Raw genomic sequence first — 20,620 nt, forward strand, 5'->3', positions numbered from 1 at the left:
GCTTTTTTTATTCAGCTGTTTTGAATGGGGCACAAAGTATTTTTGTATTAGCAGTGTAGAGTAACTACATTAAAAGATTTTTACTGAACATAGAAACATTCTATAAAGCTGGCCTTCATTTCCTCCGGGAGGGGTTTTTAGGAGCATAACTGGAGTCCTCGGATAAACTTTAAACCTGGCGCTGGGCCTTTGTCTCCATTCCAGAAGGTCCACCGTGGCTGACAGGAAATGGACAGGCCACCAATCAGCAAGAGGAGGCATGGGGGGCTCCTGGGACCGCAGAACGGGCCAGGAATTCCAGAAGGCTCAAACTCGGTTTTATTTTTGATAGACACAAGTGGTCTCAGACTTACACAACTGGAGCTTTTGTGTTGTTTTCACTTTGGAAAGCTGCTGGGGCCAATTTGCGAACAAGCAGTGGCGAGGTAAGGTAAGAGGTGAAATGTACCATTTTTGCCCGTTCCCAGGGCAAGTCCAAGCAAGCACTGGCTGAGTGAAAGGACGCCAGGATCAGGCCAGCGTGTGGAGGAAGCGGGAGTGGCCAGCGAGCAGCACGGAGGCCTGTCCCCGCTCCTGCGGCAGGGGCTGAGCTCTCTCTTCTTGAGGTTGAAAGCCTGTTCCTAAACACCATCGTCTGGGAAAGTTAGCTGCTCTTTTTAAGTCATTAAAGCCACGGAGGGAGCTGTTTCTTGGCTGTGTTTCTCTGTGGAGTCTACTTGGGTGGGTTTGGATGATTTTTCAGGTCAACAACATGAGAGTACTTTAAAAAGTCTGTGGAAAATGAAATTAAAAAATAAGTTCATTTTGGTGCCAAAAAAAAAAAAAAGAAAAGAAATCCAAGAGGTCTTCAAAAAGTTAATGAAAAAGGCTGGCATAGTGCAACGGGTTAACTCTGCCTGTGGCGCTGGCACCCCATCTGGGCACTGGTTTGTCCTGGCTGCTCCACTTCTAATGCACCTGGGAAAGCAGCAGAAGATGGCCCAGGTGCTTGGGCCCCTGCACTCAATGTGGGAGACCAGGATGAAGCTCCTGGCTCCTGGCTTTGGCCTGGCCCAGCCCCGGTCATTGTGGCCTTTTGGAGAATGAACCAGCAGTTGGAAGAGCTCTTTGTCTCTGTAACTCTTTCAGATAGATAGATAGATTAATTAAGGTTTGTAAAAATGTATATTATGAAAAAACTAGGTATGGATCTCAAAATTTTTGGAGCAGAACAAACTTGTTCATTCCATACTTCCATGAGCTTTTTGAAGTCTCCTTGTATGTTAACTAAAGTATTTGCTTTAGTTTAATTTTTATAGTTGAGGTTAAAATTAACCACAGTTTGATTTGGTCTTGGATCAGCTAGTCACAGAAAGTCAATCTCTGATTGTTGGTGACACCTCCAACCAAGACCAAGAAGTGTCCTTTGTTCACATGCACTGCCCTCCCAACCTCAGAGAGGATTGGCTTCCCCACATCACGTTCAGCCTTAGTTTGATCTGGACATTAGGGTCGCCCGGAGAGCCTTTAACTCCTACGAAACACCGACAGAAATCCCACATGGAAAACACAGCATCAAAAGGAATCTGAATCGTCCAAATAAGAAGTTCAGAAGTGAAAGCCACAGCTCTGGCTAGCTGTGTAGACTGGGGCATTTACTGGCGGAACAATGGTATCCCTAGTGGCAGAAAAACTGCCTTGCACGCCAGCAATGTGAGTAATTGTGTTCAGTCATCCCGCTGTTGTGTCACATTTTCCAGGCCCTCCTCAAATATAAATAGTGCAAGAGTCAGAGGACATGGAATTAAGGAGAGCAACTATCTGCATGGGGGAAACGTCACTATTTTATTTATTGTGTGAGTTATAAAAGGCAGCACACTCCTGAGAGTGGGCATTGGGCCGAGTGGTTGAGATGCCTGCTTCCCACATCAGAGTGCCGGGGTTCGATCCCTGGCTCTGGCTCCTGACTCCAGCTTCCTGCTAATGCAGACCCTGGGAGGCAGCAGTGAGGGCTCAAATAATTGGATCCCGCCTACCCACATGGGAGACCTGAATTCTCAGCTCCAGACTTTGGCCTGGCCCAGTCTTGTGTGTGGCAGGCATCTGGGGCATGAACCAGTGGATGGGAACTCTCTCTACCTTTCGCTCAAATATGCTTAAAAAATTTTTTTTTTCCAAAAAGGTATCACATACCCAGTGGAAGAAATTAGCTTCCATTCTAGACCAAGAAGGGCAAGCTCTGCGTGTTTTGTTTTCTCTGAGTGGAATGCTCATCTACTAGTAAGTATCTGTTGAGCACCCATCTGGTTCCTCAAAGAATCTATGACACTCACACCATCAGATATTGCTCCTGGGGACAATTGGGGATAAGACTCAAACTCTTTATTCACTGGTTCCCTCCCCCAAATACCCACAACATCCGGGGCTGGGCCAGGCCAATGCCCAGAACTGGGAACTGAATCCGGGCCTCCCACGTGAGTGGCAGAGACCCAGCTAATGGAGCCATCCCTTGCTAAGTCCATTGTCTAAACACTGGAATGGGGAGCAGAGCTGGGACTCACACCCAGGTTCTCCAGTATGGGATGCAGGTGTCTCAAGTGGTGTGGTAACTTCTGTGCCAAACCCCTGCCCTCTTTCATTTACCAGTTCATTGTTATTTCTGTTTTAACAGTACATTACCCTTGACCTTCGGAAGACTCCCATCAGGTCTCTTCCTGGAATATTCTATGTGTACTAAAAAGGTCCATGGGAAATGGAATTAAAAAAATTCAAAAATGTCAAAAATTTTTTCAATATTTATTTGAAAGGCAAAGTGACAGAGATCTTCTATCTGCTGGCTTACTCTTCAAATGCTTCCAACTGCTAGGGCTGAACAAGGTCAAAGCGAGGCGCCTGGTACTCAGTCCAGGTCTTCCACATGGGTGGCAGGGGCCCAAACACTTGGCCCATCATCTGCTGCCTCCCAGGACGCATTAGAAGCTGGACTGGAATCGGAGCTGGGACCCGAACCCAGCAGTCTCATATGGGACGCAGGTGTTCCAAAAGGCAGCTTACCCAGCTGCACCACAGTGCCTGCCCCAAGATGAAAGTTCTTGAGTTAATAAAAATAAATTTTGAGGCTGCTAGTATCCACAGTGCCCACAAGATATTTTGAGGGTGAGCACATTCACATAACATTATTACAGTATATTATAATAACTGTTCTCATTGTTCATCTGTGACTGATTTATAAATTAATTTTATCATAAGTGTATAAATACGGGAAAAACATGAAAGTACTTCAAAAAGTTCATGGAAAAGTGAAATTAAAAAATAAGTTTATTTCGGGCCGGCGCCACAGCTCAATAGGCCAATCCTCCGCCTTGCGGCGCCGGCACACCAGGTTCTAGTCCCGGTTGGGGCGCCGGATTCTGTCCCGGTTGCCCCTCTTCCAGGCCATCTCTCTGCTATGGCCCGGGAGTGCAGTGGAGGATGGCCCAAGTCCTTGGGTCCTGCACCCCATGGGAGATCAGGAGAAGCACCTGGCTCCTGGCTTCGGATCAGCATGATGCGCCGGCCGCAGCGGCCATTAGAGGGTGAACCAACGGCAAAAAGGAAGACCTTTCTCCCTGTCTCTCTCTCTCACTATCCACTCCGCCTGTCCAAAAAAAAATAATAAAAATAAAAATGTTTATTTCAGTGCAAAAAAAAAAAATTGAAATCCAGATAGTCTTTCCCAATATTCATTTTCCAGAAAGTTTTCAAGGACCCTTTTACTATACATCTAGGACTCGGGACTGCCCCTGGTGGGGAGGGGATGCAGGGGATTTAGAAGGATTACTGCATTTCTGTAAACACAGGAGCATTTGGGCAGAGCAGTTAAAAGGCATTCTGCAAATACAAGCAGGTCCGCACTCAGGGGCCCATTACCCAAGCTGCTGCTTTTACTGCTTTTCTCTCAGCAGGACACGGGCACAACGGCCCTTTTGCTTCCTGTGTGAAACATGACTTTATAGTTGCCTGGGCCTCTGTCTGCTCCTGCTGTCCAGGCACCCTCTGCCCCACACAGCTAGTTTTAGGGGAACCTGCAGACTTTGTTGGCAACATCGCGATGCTCATCCTGTCTCCCAGCTCGTGGATGGTTATTTGGGTGCAAATCTGGACCGGGAAGGACTCAAGATGAGTCTAGCCAAGTGTTCCTTGTGGCCTGGGAAGTCCTCTGTGAGGCATAAGAGGCCAGGGAGTCTCTTCAGGGTTCACAAGGTTGGACCGGCATCTGCGTTCACAATGGGGCGCGTAGTCAGAGGCCATAGGGAGAGGCTCGCCCCAGCCTGGCTGCCTGCAAACCTTCTGCAGGGCACCTGCCGCCTCACTGGACCCCAGGAGCACACCAGGCCTAATGAGGCTTTTTATAAAGGTCGCAAAGGCACAGCTGCAGATCTTTTATGAAATCCAGAGGTGGATGACATGTGTACGCTGTTTTACTAAAATCAAAATCAGGGGTCCAGAGTCGTGAAACACTTGATGGCTGCTTATTAAACAAAAATGCGATTACCTCAGTGCACAAGCCTCCTAATTTGAGACTTATAGAAGTTCTGATGTGAGTCAAGCTTTCCCTTTCCCTCCCTGACCATGAAGAAAAAGGCCTCGCTTCAAATAAATGCTACATTATGGGACCACGGATCTGATTTCAAGGCTGTTGCTCTTCCACAATTCCCAAGTTAGATGTTATATTTCTATATGTGTGTGTACTTTTTTTTGTTTGTTTAAGCTAACATTCTTATTGGCCTAGGTAGTTTTTTTTTTTTTTTTAAAGAAAGCTTTTATGGGGCTGGCACCGTGGTGGAATGGGTTAAGCCATCGCCTGCAGTGCCAGCATCCCATATGGGCACGGGTTTGGGTCCCAGCTCTTCCACTTCCAATCCAGCTCTCTGCTATGGCCTGGGAAAGCAGTGGAAGATGGCCCAAGTCCTTGGGCCCCTGCACCTGTGTGGAAGACTAGGAAGAAGCTCCTGGCTCCTGGTTTCGGATTGGCTCAGCTCTGGCCATTCTGGCCACTTGGGGAGTGGACCAGCAGATGGAAGACCTCTGACCCCCTCTCTCTCTCTGCCTCTCCTTCTCTCTTTGTAACTCTTTCAAATAAATAAATCTTTAAAAAAAAAAAAAAAGCTAGCTTTTACTTAATGAATACAAATTACATAGGTACAGACTGCACCCACACAGACACACAAAGTATAAAGTACTGTTTGGAGACAAGTTTTACCATTAATTCTCATAGTACAACTCATTAAGGACAGAGGTCCTACATGGGGAGCAAGTGTACAGTGACTCCTGTTGTTGATTTAACAATTGACACTCTTATTTATGACGTCAGTGATCACCCGAGGCTCTTGTCATGAGCTGCAAAGGCTATGGAAGTCTCTTGAGTCCACAAACTCAGTCAGTATTTAGACAGGGCCATAAACAAAGTGGAAGTTCTCTCCTCCCTTCAGAGAAAAGTATATCCTTCTTTGATTGACCTTGATAGTTTTTAACACATCAATCAATACACTGATAAAAATATGTCTAAAAAAAAATGCAGATGTATGACAGCCAAGGTCCAAGACGTGCGCGACAGCAGGTCTTCCCTGGTTCCCAGGCACCAGCCCTGAGTCCCAGTCCTGCTCTCGGCGTCTGTCAGGACCGCAGGTTTTCCTGCAGTGAGTGACGCATCTGGGGTCTTCGACATTCAGCTACCAAGTCTCATTTCCCGTTCGCCTTGTGTCCCCTGCACACCAGCTGTGGCTGGGCCCTACTCGAGGACTGGACAGCCAGGCTGGCTTCTGCCGGGAGCACTGCAGGTCACTGTGTCTGAGGGGGACGGAGCTCGGGAGGAGCTGACACGGTTCACTGCCTCTCACATTTTGTGGCTGAAGCAGCCAGGAGTTGGGGAAGTATAATCCTTTCCCAGAGAAACAGACATTAAGGCTTTTTTATTTTTTAAAGATTTATTTATTTATTTGAAACTCAGAGAGGAGAGGGAGAGACACACAGAGAGACAGAGCCGACATCTGCTTGTTCACTCCCCAGATGGCAGCAATGGCCAGGTCTGAGCCAGGCTGAAGCCAGGAGCCAGGCGCTTCATCTGGGTCTGCAAAGTGGGTGCAGGGGCCCCAGCACTTGAGCCATTTTCTGCTGCTTTTCCCTAGTGAATTAGCAGGGCGCTGCATTGGAAGTGGAGCAGCTGGGACACCAACTGGCACCCATTTGGGATGCTGGTGTCACAGGCAGCAGCTTTACCCGTTATGCTATGATGCAGGCCCCAGGACATTAAGTTTTGAGGAAGATTTTACTTTAAAATGATTGCAGATTTCCAAGAAATTGCCAATGTTTACAAGACGGGCTGTTGCTCCCTTGGCCCAGTTTTGCCTGAGGGTGCATCTTAGGGAATGACAGAGCAGGGAACTGGCACTAGTGCAGCCCTCGCCAGCTGGGCACGCACATGCTGTCATGCCACCACACACAAGACATGGACATCGCAGCACCACAGAGAACCTGTTACCGTCAGCCCTGCCGAAGTCCGACCCCTGCCACCCACAAACCCATTCTCCATTCAAGAGTCTGATCTCTGGGGATGGCTCTTCTCCCAGGGCCCAATGCCCCAGGCTGCTGCTAACCCTTGTTCCTTCCTCCTGCCTGCTCTGGGGCATGGATGCGGTACGGATGTGCCGAGCAGTGACGATGTAGCCTGCACCCACCCCCTTGTTTTTGGCTGTGGCGTTTGGTGTATAGGTGGTGGTGCTCCCACCTTCTCAGCTGGCTGGGAGCCACACTGCTGTCAGCCCCACAGACCTGGGAAGAAGAGCAGAAACCCCAGAGGCACCCACACACTCGCCAGTGTCAGGGAGACATGGCACTGCTCCTGGGGGCTGGCGCGGGCTGGGGGCCCTCGCAAGTCTCAGGATGCTGAGCAGTCAGAAGGAGCCCCTGGTATGGGAACCTCTGGCCTGAGGCAGAGGCCAAGGTCCTGTCTAATTCAGGAGGCCCTGGGCGGCCAAGAAGCTGTACTTCTTATGTTAAACGAGGAGAGTGGATTAGACAGGTTCTCAGATTTCTTCCAACTCCAATTCCATGAACTCAAGTTCAGAGAAGACAGTCCAGCGCCAAGGATGCCTCCTTAGGGAAACAATGAGAGGCAGCGTCCCTTATTTTGACAATTAGGCCAGGACAGTTGGAGGGGAGGAGAGGAGGTTCTAACTTTTTAATCAACTGAAAAAATAAAACGACGTGGAAATGTCACCCGGGGCCTTTACCGTATTGTGTCACTCTGCCAGTTAGAGGCCGCAATCCAGCCCAGAATTGTAATTCACGTAACAGCGGAACTCATTTGCCAGGTTTCGGGTGTGCCGTGGAATGAACTTGCACATCTTCACCCCCAGGAGCTGTGCGGCCTGTTCTTCCATGACGGCCCCTGAGGAGAACAGGTGCAGTGAGTGCAGAGAGCCAGAGGCCCGGCTGGAGCCCGGGGCCAGGCATCTCTGGCGCGGATCAGGGGCTCCGGGCTCCGAGCAGTCCACAGAACCACCCACCCAGCAGTAGCTATCCCCGTTTTATCTTCTCCTACACTTCTGCAAATGACTTGTTTTTCCATTTCTTTTTAGCTAATTGATACTTTTCTTATCTCCACAAGGCTGGGGCACTTAGAAATTTAGGAGCACATGCCACAAAGGAACACAGAAGACAGTGAACGTAATTACTAGAAACTAGGGTTTCCCGACATTTCCTGATCTCTTTTCTGCTGATGCAAAAGAGCACGTGCCCTCCTCCACCTGGCCCACTCCTCCCCAGGCCCTCCCTGCAGCTACCCCTGGCCAGGCCCTCTTCTCTGCATCTTGAGTACAGCAAACAATCCCATCCCTGCACCACCAACCCTGGAGTCTATCCTTAATCTTTTCCTCGTGTGCAGTGCTGAATCCCAACTCCCCACCAGGGCCTGGAGGGGTGGGGAACCCTTGCCCCCAGTGTGGCCTGCAGCCCTGGGTGGACCCCTGGCAGGCCCCAATGAAGCTCCTGCAGGGCCCTCACACACCAGGCTGTGAGGAAGCCACCCGCCTTGGCTCTATCACACTTTGTCAGACTACCAGAACTAGCGCTTCATTTCTCTGGTCTGCTTTGTTACGCTTTTGAAACTTGTCCCCTAAAACTGAATGTATACTCCACTGGGCTGAGATCACCTGTTAGCAAACAGGGATTGAGTAATAAGCTTAGGTGAATTATACTTGTATGAATAAAGACTTCCTTCTGTGACCAAATGAAAAATTCTACAGCACCAAAGAACAGACCTCCTGCAGCTCCAGGGCACACAGGGGAGAAGCAGTGGCCCCAGGGCCTGAGGGGGAGGATGGGTGATGTCTCCCAGGGGTACCACCAAGGGTGGGTAATGTTTGGTTCTTAAATTTTACTACATCATATTTTACTACGACTGTACATCAATCTGACTGGTTAGAAAACTCTTCTGTTTTTACCAATTTTTCAAAAAGAAATGGCCTCTCTCAGCCTTGTGTGGACACTGGAACCACAGTTACTAGGACACATTTTTAATTTGTGACTTTTGTCAAAACTCTTCTTCAATGAGCCTACTCTAATGCCTGGGTCTGTAACCTTAGGCAATCTGCTTTAACTCTGAATCCCAAACATTTCTTATCAGCTGACAGCTTGGCCCACATCCTAGTGCTACCAATGGTGATGGCAAGTAAGATGCAACAGCTGACAGGCGTGAGCCTTCATGTGTGCTGTGTCCCAAGTTAAGCACTTGGTGGGGACTGCACTGTGCCACTGTATTCTCATGAGTGGGGTGGGGGTCTCTGTTCCACATTACAGATAGGGAAGCTGGAGTTCCAAGGGGTTAAATCACTTGGTTAAGGTTACACAGTTAGAAGTAAAAGCCAGGACTTGAACATCTACTGTCCCGGGCTTCCTGGAGACGGGAAATGTGCACCTACCTGTGCACAGCAAAATCTTGGCCTTGGTCAAGTACTTGATGGTTTCTGACGTCTTCCTGAGACACTCCTCAGAAAGATATGGAGGATCTGCCACTACGACGTCAAAGCTATGTGCAGGGATGTGTTCAGGTAGATCCAGTGGATTATTGTAATCATAGAAGATAAAGTCCTCTCCATATATGGCAAACCTTTTGTCATACTCAAAGATGCATACAGAAAAGTCTTCTCTGTGCAGCTCGCGGAGCTTCTGGTAAACACTGGGGGCGCTCACACAGGCAATTCTGGAACAGAGTGAACACATCCATGGGAGATCTTTGGTAGCTTAGGGTGTTAACCACTTTCCCCATAAAAACTAGGTCCCTGGTTCAGATGTTCTTAAATGGTGCGAGTTGATATAAGAGTAAATTTTGAGGGAAAAAAAGCTTTATTCTGCCTCAGTTTTAAGGAATTTGGTATTTAAAAATCCATAACTCACAATGTTGAGATATGAAAGAACAAGTGTGCTTTTTATAGAAAATAGTGTAAAGAAAAATAAAACTAAAACATCAGGAATACATTATGACAAAAGTTAGATCTAGCCCAAAGCCTAAAATCCCCTATTATTCTTAAGTTGGGGCTTTAATAACTACTTCAAATGCCTCTAATCCAAACTAGATATTTTAAAATCTTTTTGATGATCTTGAAAAAAAACCCTCAAGTCACTCCCTAAATAAGTCCAGTTTAACAAGAAGATACATTAAAAAGAGGTCTCACTAGACAAGCTACTTTGAATCTTAAAAGAATCTATTTCATTTTAGCAAGTCCACAGTTTATGAATGGGTAAGGCTCCAAGAATAAGCTTTTTTTTTTTTTTAAAGATTTATTTGAAAGTTACAGAGAGAGGTAGAGACAGAGAGAGAGAGAGAGAAGTCTTCCATCCACTGGTTCACTCCCCAAATGTCTGTAATGGCTGGAGCTGGGCCTATCTGAAACCAGGAGCTAGGAGCTTCTTCTGGGCCTTCCAGGTGGGTGCAGGGGCCCAAGGATTTGGGCCATCTTCCACTGCCTTCCGGAGCACATCAGCCGGGAGCTGGATTGGAAGTGGAGAAGCCGAGACTCGAACTGGCTCCCATATGGGATGCTGGTGCTACAGGCCGCAGCTTTAACCCACAGCTGTGTCACAGTGCCAGCCTCAAGAGTTAGCTTTTAAAACTAGCTGTTGAGGCCGGCGCCGCGGCTCACTAGGCTAATCCTCCGCTTTGTGGCACCGGCACACCGGGTTCTAGTCCCGGTCAGGGCACCGATCCTGTCCTGGTTGCCCCTCTTCCAGGCCAGGGAGTGCAGTGGAGGATGGCCCAAGTGCTTGGGCCCTGCACCCCATGGGAGACCAGGAGAAGCACCTGGCTCCTGCCATCGGATCAGCGCAGTGCGCCGGCTGCAGCGCGCTACCGCGGCAGCCATTGGAGGGTGAACCAACGGCAAAAGGAAGACCTTTCTCTCTGTCTCTCTCTCACTGTCCACTCTGCCTGTCAAAAAAAAAAAAAAAAAACAAAAAAAAAACAAAAAAAAAAAAACTAGCTGTTGAAAAATCTAGAAGCAACGTAAATGTTAAATGATTGAGTTGACCATGGAACTTCTATTTCAATAGGATATTTGTACAAAAGCCAAAGACCTCCAGAGTATCCCCAAGACCTATTAAAGCAAGGGTGGGGAAACTTTTTCCTGGTAAGGGCCATTTGGATATTTATAACATCATTCACTGGCCCTACAAAATTATCAACTTAAAAATTAGCCTGCTGGGGCTGGTGCTGTGGCTCACTTGGTTAATCCTCCACCTGTGGCGGCCGGGTTCTAGTCCCGGTTGCTCCTCTTCCAGTCCAGCTCTCTGCTGTGGCCTGGGAAGGCAGTAGAGAATGGACCAAGTGCTTGGGTCCCTGCACCCACATGGGAGACCAGGAAGAAGCACCTGGCTCCTGGCTTTGGATCGGCGCAGCACCAGCCGCAGTGGCCATTTGGGGAGTGAACCAAGCGAAGGAATACCTTTCTCTCTGTCTCTCTGTCTATAACTACCTGTCAAAAAAAAAAAAAAAAAAAAAAAAATTAGCCTGCTACAGATTTATGGAATTTCAAGGCCTTCCTGCAGTTGCTTTGGCAGGGCCAGACCCAATTATTTCGTGGGTCTTACGCAGTAGGTGGGCCAGACATTCCTCACCACCATATCAGAGGAACAGAAGAGCGTCAGTTATGCTGTGATACGTGTGGGAATATATGCTTATAAATACCCAGATATCTTCTGGAAGGACCAAGAACCAAGGACCCTGGCTGCCTTGTAAGAAAATGGGGAAAAGGACTACCTTTTCTTCCAATTCCCTTTGTAACTTTTGGATTTCTTATTATATGTATACATTATCAATCAAAAAGGGATTTATTTTTAACATTAAACTCAGCTTGAAAAATGTGAGCTGCATTTTTTTTTTAACAGTAAGAGTCTTACCCATCTTGGTTAGGTACCCAGGCCAGGTAAATAGAGTGTCTCAGCCCAAACACTTGCAGCAGACAGAGAGCCTGGTGAGGTCACACCACCTCCAGGGAGGCACACCGGCCCCTTCCCGCGCAGCAGCTCTGCGTGGGGCAGGCAGAGGACAGACGACACCCAGGAACAGTGCACTGCCTCTTCACTCTGCCAAGGCAGAACGGGCAGCAACCAAGTGTGACCCCACCCGATGAAGGTGTCTTCCAAGGAAGGAGAAATAAGAATGTTTTCAAACCAGATCCGTGAGCCTGCCTGCGGCGGGCCTTCACTGAGAAATTCTAAGGAGGCACCCAGGGCAGGGCAGTGGTCCCACATACAGGAAGGAATGAAGGCTGAGAGGCTGGTGACACTGGCAGTGAGGAGATCAGGTGGTGGTGGAATCAGTGGGCCAGCTCAGCCATGTCCTGCTGAGCGACCTTCTGCAAGTGACCATTCTCTGGCATCACTGCCTGTCCTGAAGTGGAGAGCAGCTACCTCACAGCGATGAGAGGGCAGCATGACAAGCCTGACAAAAGCCTGGGCACAGGGGGTTAAGGCGCTACCTATGAGACCAGCGTCACATACTGGAAAGTGGGTTTGAATCCTGGCTGCCTTGCTGCCAATCCAGCTCCCTGGTAATGCACCTGGTAAGCAGCAGAAGATGGCTCAAGTACTTGGGCCACTAGCACCCACCCGGGTGACCCAGATGGAGTTTCAGGCTCCTGGCTTTGGATTGGCTCAGTCCCAGCCACTGCTGCCAACTGGGGAGTGAACCATTGGATGGAACATTGATCTCTCTGTCTCTGTTACCCTACCATTCAAATAAATAAAATAAATCTTAAAATTAAAAAAAAAAAAAAAACTGGAGAATTTGTTGAAAGGCATATTAAAGAAGCAGTTTGTCCCCAGGATTCTCTTCTATATGCCCTCCCTGAGTGTGGCAGGAGACTGGAGGAATATTCTCTGGATCAGGTAAGCTTGGAAGACGGGGGCCAGACACAGCTGACAATGGTGTGCCATGCAGAAATCAGGATTACGTTAAACTCACCAGATGTGGGGTGTGTGTGTGTGTGTGTGTGTGTTATTCAGGAGACAGGGAGAAAGAGAGAAAGACAGAGAGAGCTCCCAAATGCCCATACTAGCCAGAACTGGGCCAGGGCCAAAGTCAGGAGCCAGCAACTCAATCTAGGCCTCCCACTTGGGTTGCAGGAGCCCAATTACTTGAGCATCATCACTGCCTCCCAGGATATGCACTGGCAGGAAGCTGGAGTCAGGGGCAGGAGACAGAAATCAAACCCAGCCACTCTGGTGTGGGATACTGTCTTTTTTTTTTTGGACAGGCAGAGTGGATAGTGAGAGAGAGAGAGACAGAGAGAAAGGTCTTCCTTTTTGTCGTTGGTTCACCCTCCAATGGCCGCTGCGGCCGGCGCATCATGCTGATCCGAAGCTAGGAGCCAGGTGCTTCTCCTGGTCTCCCATGGGGTGCAGGGCCCAAGGACTTGGGCCATCCTCCACTGCACTCCCGGGCCATAGCAGAGAGCTGGACTGGAAGAGGGGCAACCGGGATAGAATCTGGCGCCCCAACCGGGACTAGAACCCGGTGTGCCGGCGCTGCAAGGCGGAGGATTAGCCTGTTAAGCCACTGTCTTAATCAGTAGACCAAATGCCTGCTCCCTGAACGTTGAGATTTTGAGCCTTCTTTTAGTCATGTACCTCCAAGAATGACAACTAGATATGAAACTGCCAGGCAGAAATCGGAAGAATCTTCCCTGAGCCTCTGATCAGCCCATAACAAAGACTGACACACACTGACACTGGGATTTCCTTAGAAAATAGCTCATCCATGGGGCCGGCACTGTGGCACAGTGGGTTAACGCCTGGAGCGCCAGCATCCCCTATGGGTGCTGGTTCAGGACCTGGCTGCTCCACTTCTGATCCAGCTCTCTGCTGTGGCCTGGGAAGGCAGTGGAGGAAGTCCCAGGCCCTTGGGCCCCTGCACCCACATGGGAGACCTGAAAAGGTTTCTGGCTTCGGACTGGCGCAGCTCTGGTCGTTTTGGCCAGCTGGGAAGTGGGCCGGAGGATGGAGGACATCTCTCTCTCTCTCTTTCTCTCTCTCTCTCTGCCTGTCCTCTCCCTGTGTAACTCTGACTTTCAAATAAATAAATAAATCTTAAAAAAAAAAAAAGAAAATAGCTCATCCAGCTCCTCCAACTGTAAACACCCAAGTAGACAAGTCAAAGCTTCCCACTTCTGAGCAACTCTCCATTGAATATTAATGGACAGCCAGGGTCAGGAGACATAAAAGGAAACTAATACTATATAAATATCTGATAGTAAATACATAAATAAATAGAAAAAAGCATTTCAGAGTAAACAGAGGCTTCGTAGGGAACAGAAAACTTTTTAAGAAATTCTGTAATTAATATCCTCAGAAGATGAACAAGATATAATAGCAAAGGAAAACTTAGAGACAAAAGGAGCTTTAGACAGCAGATCTGGTAACCTCAGGAGAAAGCTCAGAAGAGAAAGTTGAGGAATCCTCCCATAAAGTAGGGTAAAGAGACAATAGATAGAAAACAGAAGAAAATGAGAAGATCAGGTTCAATACTCAAACAATAAAAGTTCCAGGTAGAAGGAAAGAAAAAAATGAAGGGGAAAAAAAAAAAAATCAAAGACATAATTTAATTTTCCTAAACTGAAGGATCTGTGTTATGAGAATGGAAGCACTCCTCAGTGACCAGTGCAGAAGAAAGCTGCACACCAAGACATATCAAATATTAAGGATTAAGAGAAAAATCTTGAACATGAGTAGGCAGGGATGGAAAAATGCAGATTTCCTACAAGAAATCAGAATTTGTCAACAGTATACCTATGGAAGTTTGCAGACAATGGAGCAATGCCTTTGAAACTTGGAATTAGATACCCAACAAAACTATCATAATCAAGAATAAGGCAAAAATAAAACATTTTCAGACAAAGATTTTAAAAACTTCGCTCACACGTACCTTTACCGTGGAGCTGCAGGAGGATGTATCTCACCAGAATCTCACCAGGAATGGGGCTTCTCCGAGAGAACACCAAATGGCAGTGAAGCCAGCGTAGTAACTGCAGGAGGAGGCCCCAGCGGCCCGGGGGCCCGCGAATAGGAGGCTGCAAAGGCTTTGGCAGCAGCAACTGAGGCACAGTCAAGGCCGTGGAGCTCATGGAGGCAAGGCCGAGATGAGGAGTGGCCCCCTGTCACCAAGCTGGCCGCCTGGCCAAGGACAAGATCAAGCCCTGGGAGGAGATCTCTCTTCTCCCCGCCCATCAAGGAGTCTGAGATCACTGACTCCCCTGGGGGCATCCCTCAAGGACAAGGGCTTTTTTTCTCTATTTCTTTCTTTTCTTATTTATTTATTTGTCTGCATTTCATAAATGAAACATTAGGAACATAGTAATTTTTTCTACCATACTTGCCCTCCCACCCACTCTCCCACCTTCTTCCACTTCCCTCTCCTGTTCCCTGTCTTGTTTTTTAGCAAGATCTATTTTCATTTAACGTTACATACAGGGGATTAACTCTATTCTAGGTAAAGAGTTCAGCGCTTTATACGAGAGAGAAAAAGAAAAAAATTTAAAAAAACTTCCTCAACAGTCCAGACAAAGGTTGCTCAAAGTTATTGCACCTCGAAGGTAATTTTGTTTTTCTTTCTTCCTTCCCCCTTCTTTCCTTTTAGAAACTTAATTGTCTTCACAGAAGAACCCAAGAATGATACATCTTTTGTGAGCTCCTAGACATAACTATAACTTATAAGAATATCCTCTGCTTAATACACTAAAAGGAAATAATTCTTTGGGAACAAGTTTTACTATTAAGGCTCACAATACAACTCTTTGAGGACAGAGGTCCTGCATGGGAAGTTAGTGCACAGTGACTCTTATTGTTAATTTAACAATTAACACTCTTATGTATGATGTCAATGATCACCCGAGGCTCTTGCCACGAGCTGCCCAGGCTACGGAAGCCTTTTGGATCCACAATCTAGCAAGGCCATAAACAAAGTGGAAGTTCTCTCCTCCCTTCAGAGAAAAGTGCCTCCTTCTTTGGTGGTCCCTTCTTTCCACTGAGGTCTCACCTACAGAGCTCCTTCAAGTAGGACATTTTTTGCCAGAGTGAAGGAAGAGGTTTTGAAGACGACACCAGTGCAGGTGCAGGTGCAGACGCGGGCTGGCCAGCGGACCAGGTTCAAGGCATTTGCTGCCATCAGGGACTACAATGGTCATATTGGCCTGCATGTGAAGTGCTCTGAGGAGGTAGCCACTGCCATCTGAGGGGCCACCATCCTTGCAAGCTCTCGACTGTGCCCGAGTGGAGAGGACGCTGGGGGAACAAGAGCAGCAACCCCCACATGGAGCCTTGCAAGATGACCAGACACGGTGGCTCTGTGCTGATGCGCCTCATTCCTGCTCCCAAAGGCACTGTCCCCAAGAAGCTGCTGCTGACGGCTGCACTGATGACTGCCACAACTCAGCCGGGGGCTGCATGGTCACCCTGGGCAACTCTGCTAAGGCCACCTTTTATGCCATCTCCAAGGCCCACAGCTATCTGATTCCTGATCTCTCTGGAATTCATGGACCATCTCCCTACCAGGAATTCATGGACCATCTTATAAAGACTCACACCACACTGTCTGTGCAGAGGACCCAGGCTTCAGCTGTGGCTACAACATAGGTTTTTACACAAGAAAAATAAAGTGAATTAAGCCTGTTTAAAATAAATAAACTAAGAATGAGGTATAGGAACAGTTGTACAAAAAAGAAAAAGTTAAAAGGATCAACTCCAAAGAACACTGAGGAGGTAGTCAGAACAATAAAAACCCTGTTCTAAGCAAAAAAAGTATAAACTGTTGGCGCATGGGCAGAAAGCATGCGTGTTTTGCGGTAGTCGTAGAGCATGACAGAACTGAGTCCTCATTGTCTCTGGTGAGAGGGTAAGAAATACAGACGCCCATAGGGGACACCAGCACGTAACTCTGACTTTCAAATAAATAAATAAATCTTAAAAAAAAAATCAGATTGCAAATATCAAAAGAATGAATTGAAATGGAGCTGAAAGTAGATAGGCAGGTGTACAGGAAATTAGTAATGAATGTCTTTTAGAACCACTTGATTCTTTTAAGTTATAGGCATGCAAAGTTTCGATAAAAATAAAAACCAAATTAACAAAAAAGTAAAACATACATTCTTAAAACTTCAAAATGATAAAACACTAACATTTTCTCTTTAAAGTAAACTTTAAGAAACAAGTTAGAAAATGTCAAAATAAAGAGACAAGAAATTCTACAATGAATAGATTTCTGAGTATGTCCCTACACTCAGTATCAAAGCTGTTCTTAATCATCATGTGTTATAAACTGTGAGTTGTAATACTTGCAGATTATAGTTCAGACTTCCTACAAACCACCTCTCATCTAGGAAGGACATTCAAAATATTGCTTTAGGTTAGAAGACAGAAAGAAAAACAAAACCTGGACCTCACCTGCCACCTTCTCCAGCAGCTGTAATCACTTCCTGTGCAAGTCGTAGGGCAGTTTCCGGACTATACCAAAACTGGCTCAGTTGCTGTAACAGAGGAATGATATCCATTTATTTTCGGCATAGACTTTGTTATTTTAATTTATACCTACCATACCAGTGTGCATCCCTTTAATTTCTAAAATTTTGACAATTACATTTTATTTTAAATCATTTCACATTAATACAAGTCCCTAATGAATTAATGGAATGTAGGCACTGAATATCAATGGTTGCTACCACCACAAAAGAAGAAGACAACCAGTCAGAACGCACCTCACCTTTATAGAGTCGGCAGAAAAACGGAGGTTGGATCTAATTAAGCTTCTAGATTCAACTGCCAGTGAGCAGAATTACAAACCGGACGATGGAAGAATGTGTTCAATGACACCAGAGGGATGCAGTCAGCAAAATCAGGACTGTGCACCTTTTCTATGCTACACGCCATCCAGGTGTCCCATGTAGGTGGTAGCAACCTAAGCACTTGGGCCAGCATCTGCTGCCTCCCAGGCACATTAGCAAGAAGCTGGATTGTAAGTGTAGACTACTGGGACTTGAACCAGACACTCTGATATGGGATATGAGCATCTCAAGTGGCAACTTAGCCTGCTTCACTACCGTGCCCACCCCTGAGTTAATCTCAGAAGGCAATGAGGTGTTCTAAAATTGACAATGGTTTCACCTATCTGTGACTATGCTAAAAAGCAGTGAACCATACATTTAAAAGGCATTGGAAGTGGAGCAGCCGGGACTCAAACCGGTGCCCACACAGCATCCTGGCACTGCAGGCAGCGGCTTTACTGACTATGCCACAGCGCCGGGCTAATGTATCTGGTAAGCAGTGGAAAATGACCCTAGTACTTGGGCGCCTGCCACCATGTGGGACAGCAGGGTGGAGTTCCTGCCTCTTGGGTTCGGCTTGGCCCAGCCCTGGCTGTTGTGGCCATTTGGGGAGTGAACCAGCTGAGAGATTTCTTTCTCTGTCCCGCTCTGTCACTCTGTCATTAAACTCCAAAAGAGAAAAGTGTTATTAGCCTTAAAATGAGCAATAGCAGTCTCCTGGTTCAATGTTTTCCTCCCATGGAGCCCTTTCCATAGGAGTCAACATTTTAACTCTGAGCTATTCCTTTGAGCATTTACTTCTGTAGCTATATATATTGGGTATTTTATTTTATTTATTTGAAAGTCAGAGTTACTTAGAGAATGGGAGAAACAGAGAGAGAGATTTTCCATCCATTGGTTTACTCCCCAGATAGCCACAGCCCTGGCTGAAGCCAGGAGCCAGGAGCTTTTTCTGAGTCTCCCATGTGGGTGCCAGGAGGCCAAGCACTTAGACCATCTTCTGCTGCTTTCCCAGGCACATTAGCAGGGGAGCTGGATTGGAAGTGGGCCAGCCAGGACTCGAACTGGCACTCGTATGGGATGCTGGCATTGCAAGTGGCGGCTTAATCCACTATGCCAATATGCCAGCCCCAAATTTAGGTATTAAATACTGTTTCTTGAGTAATCCACTTCATATGTTACATATTTATTATGGAAGATGAGGATTTTGCTCTTTCAAACACACCTTCCCCATTTCCTTCACCCTCTCAGTATACTTCGCCCCAAAGTTTTGATTAGCAACAATGATCAGTGTGCACTGCTGAGCCAAGTAATATAATTGCATTTCCTTATAGTATGATAGTTCTTTTCTGTAGTTCATAAATGTATAATGGTTTCATTTGCAAATGTTTTACAATACTTCATATCATGATATCACGTTTTTTCCATTTCCTGGGAGATTTTCTCAATTTTTTAAAAAATATTTATCTATTTATTTGAAAGAGTTACACAGAGAGAGGAAAGGCAGAGAAAGAGAGATCTCCATTGGATGGTTCACTCCCTAATCGGCCACAACAGCCGAAACTGCACCGATCTGAAGCCAGGAGCCAGGAGCTTCTTCCGGGTCTCCCACGTGGGTGCAGGGGTCCAAGGACTTGGACCATCTTCTACTGCTTTCCCAGGCCATAGCAGAGAGCTGGATCAGAAGTGGAGCAGCCAGGTCTCGAACCAGCACCCATATGAGATGCTGGCGCTTCAGGCCAGGGTGTTAACCAGCTGCACCACAGCGCCCACCCCAATGTTTTAAAAAACTGATTTGAGGGGCCGGCACAGTGGCGTAGCAGGTAAAGCCGCTGCCTGCAGTGCCAGCATCCCATACGGAGGCCAGTTGAACTCCCAGCCAGGAGCCAGGAGCTTCTTCCAGTTTTCCCACGTGGGTGCAGGGGCCCAAGGACTTGGGCCATCTTCTACTGCTTTCACCGGCCCCTAAATAATTACTTTTTAAAAAGAGAACTAAAATATGTATTATATACTAGAAACTATTAACACCTTCTTAAAAACTGTCTCTCAGCAACTGGACGCAACCACTTGCTACCTTCTAGGATGGCAAGAAGCTGGTGGAATCAGAGTGGATCTGGGACTTGAACCCTAGGTGCTCTGATATAGGATGTAGACATCCCAAGTGGTATCTTAACAGTTAGACTAAATGCCCACCCATTAATCTGTTTATTGCATCCTTAAGTTCAATTACCCCATTTCCCGCAATGATACATTTTTCTCTTTCTCCCAGAATTGTTGAGCTTCATAACAAACCAACAGCATGTATCTTTATGCAAGAAAGCAGCACAAATGTGCTTTGGACATAATGTCCTATTGTCCTTCCATCTGAAAAGCCCTCTCCTGTGATCGCAGCCTGATAGGCAGAAACAGCAAAACCTGCATTCAGTACCATCCTTAAATATTCTGTGAATGCTCTCTGCCTTCACTCCCCCGGAAACAGTACCAGCTCCAAATGACAGGTGATAGAGCTTTTGGAACTGAGGGACACAAACACTGGACTAGGCCAGAGTAGGACCCACATTAAAACTTCCTAATGAATGTGGAATGTATTTACTTACCCAGTTCTCTTCTATTATTCCGATGTTATATTTATCATGTGCACCTGGGTCAGTTTGTTGCTTCTGCTCAGCATAAAATTCCTGGAGAGCTGCTAAGGCGTGGGAAGAAAGCTGAGGAGTATCGTCATCTTCTGTGTCACTCATGTCACCACCTGTGTACAATCTGTAGATAAGGAGTAGAGAAAGGTGCTGTGCAGACTTTGCTTCCCCTTCCCACCAAATAACAATTAAAAGGAATTTTATCTCACAGCAAGGATTCAAACTCCTGCGGCCAAACCCGACAGAGGCCTTCTATTGAACCATAATTCAACAAATGCAGGTTTTTCTTTCAAATACGTTCAGATTTTGGGGCTGGCGCTGTGTCGTTAAAGGTTAAGCCTCTGCCTGCAGCACCAGGATCCCATATGGGTGCCAGTTCATGTCCTGGCTGCTCCTCTTCCAATCCAGTCCCCTGCTAATGGCCTGGAAAAGCAGTAGAAGGCGGCTCAAGTGCTTGGAGACCCGGAAGAACTCCTGGCTCCTGGCTTTGGATCAGCCCACCTCTGTCCACTGCAGCCATTTGGGGAGTGAACCAGTGGATGGAAGATCTTTCTCTCTGTCTCTCCTCCTCTCTGTTATAACTCTACTTCTCAAATAAATCTTTAAAAAAATGTGCTCAGATTTTACAAATTACATTTTCAGGTTTTTAAGACTCCT

At 47.0% G+C, this 20,620-nt stretch overlaps 1 protein-coding gene across 10 annotated transcripts in view; it reads right to left on the reverse strand.

Annotated features, from left to right (window-relative positions):
* Positions 1-18: 18 nt before the first annotated feature.
* Positions 19-20,620, reverse strand: part of EEF1AKMT1 (EEF1A lysine methyltransferase 1) — a 38,901-nt gene continuing 18,299 nt past the window's right edge. For 6 of the 10 annotated variants that reach the window (XM_062194534.1, XM_062194532.1, XM_062194533.1 and 3 more), the window contains 4 exons: positions 19,925-20,087; positions 16,951-17,033; positions 8,940-9,220; positions 5,933-7,408 (listed from right to left, as the gene is read on the reverse strand). In XM_062194534.1, coding sequence (XP_062050518.1) covers positions 7,272-7,408; positions 8,940-9,220; positions 16,951-17,033; positions 19,925-20,068 — 645 coding nt within the window. In that variant the 5' untranslated portion in view covers positions 20,069-20,087 and the 3' untranslated portion in view covers positions 5,933-7,271. Of the gene's footprint in view, positions 772-5,932; positions 7,409-8,939; positions 9,221-16,950; positions 17,034-19,924; positions 20,088-20,620 lie in introns of those variants that run through there. The other 4 variants (XM_062194536.1, XM_062194530.1, XM_062194528.1 and 1 more) reach the window with 3 other exon arrangements.

The sequence above is a fragment of the Lepus europaeus genome, chromosome 6, assembly GCF_033115175.1.
Source record: "Lepus europaeus isolate LE1 chromosome 6, mLepTim1.pri, whole genome shotgun sequence".
Taxonomy (NCBI): Eukaryota; Metazoa; Chordata; class Mammalia; order Lagomorpha; family Leporidae; genus Lepus; species Lepus europaeus.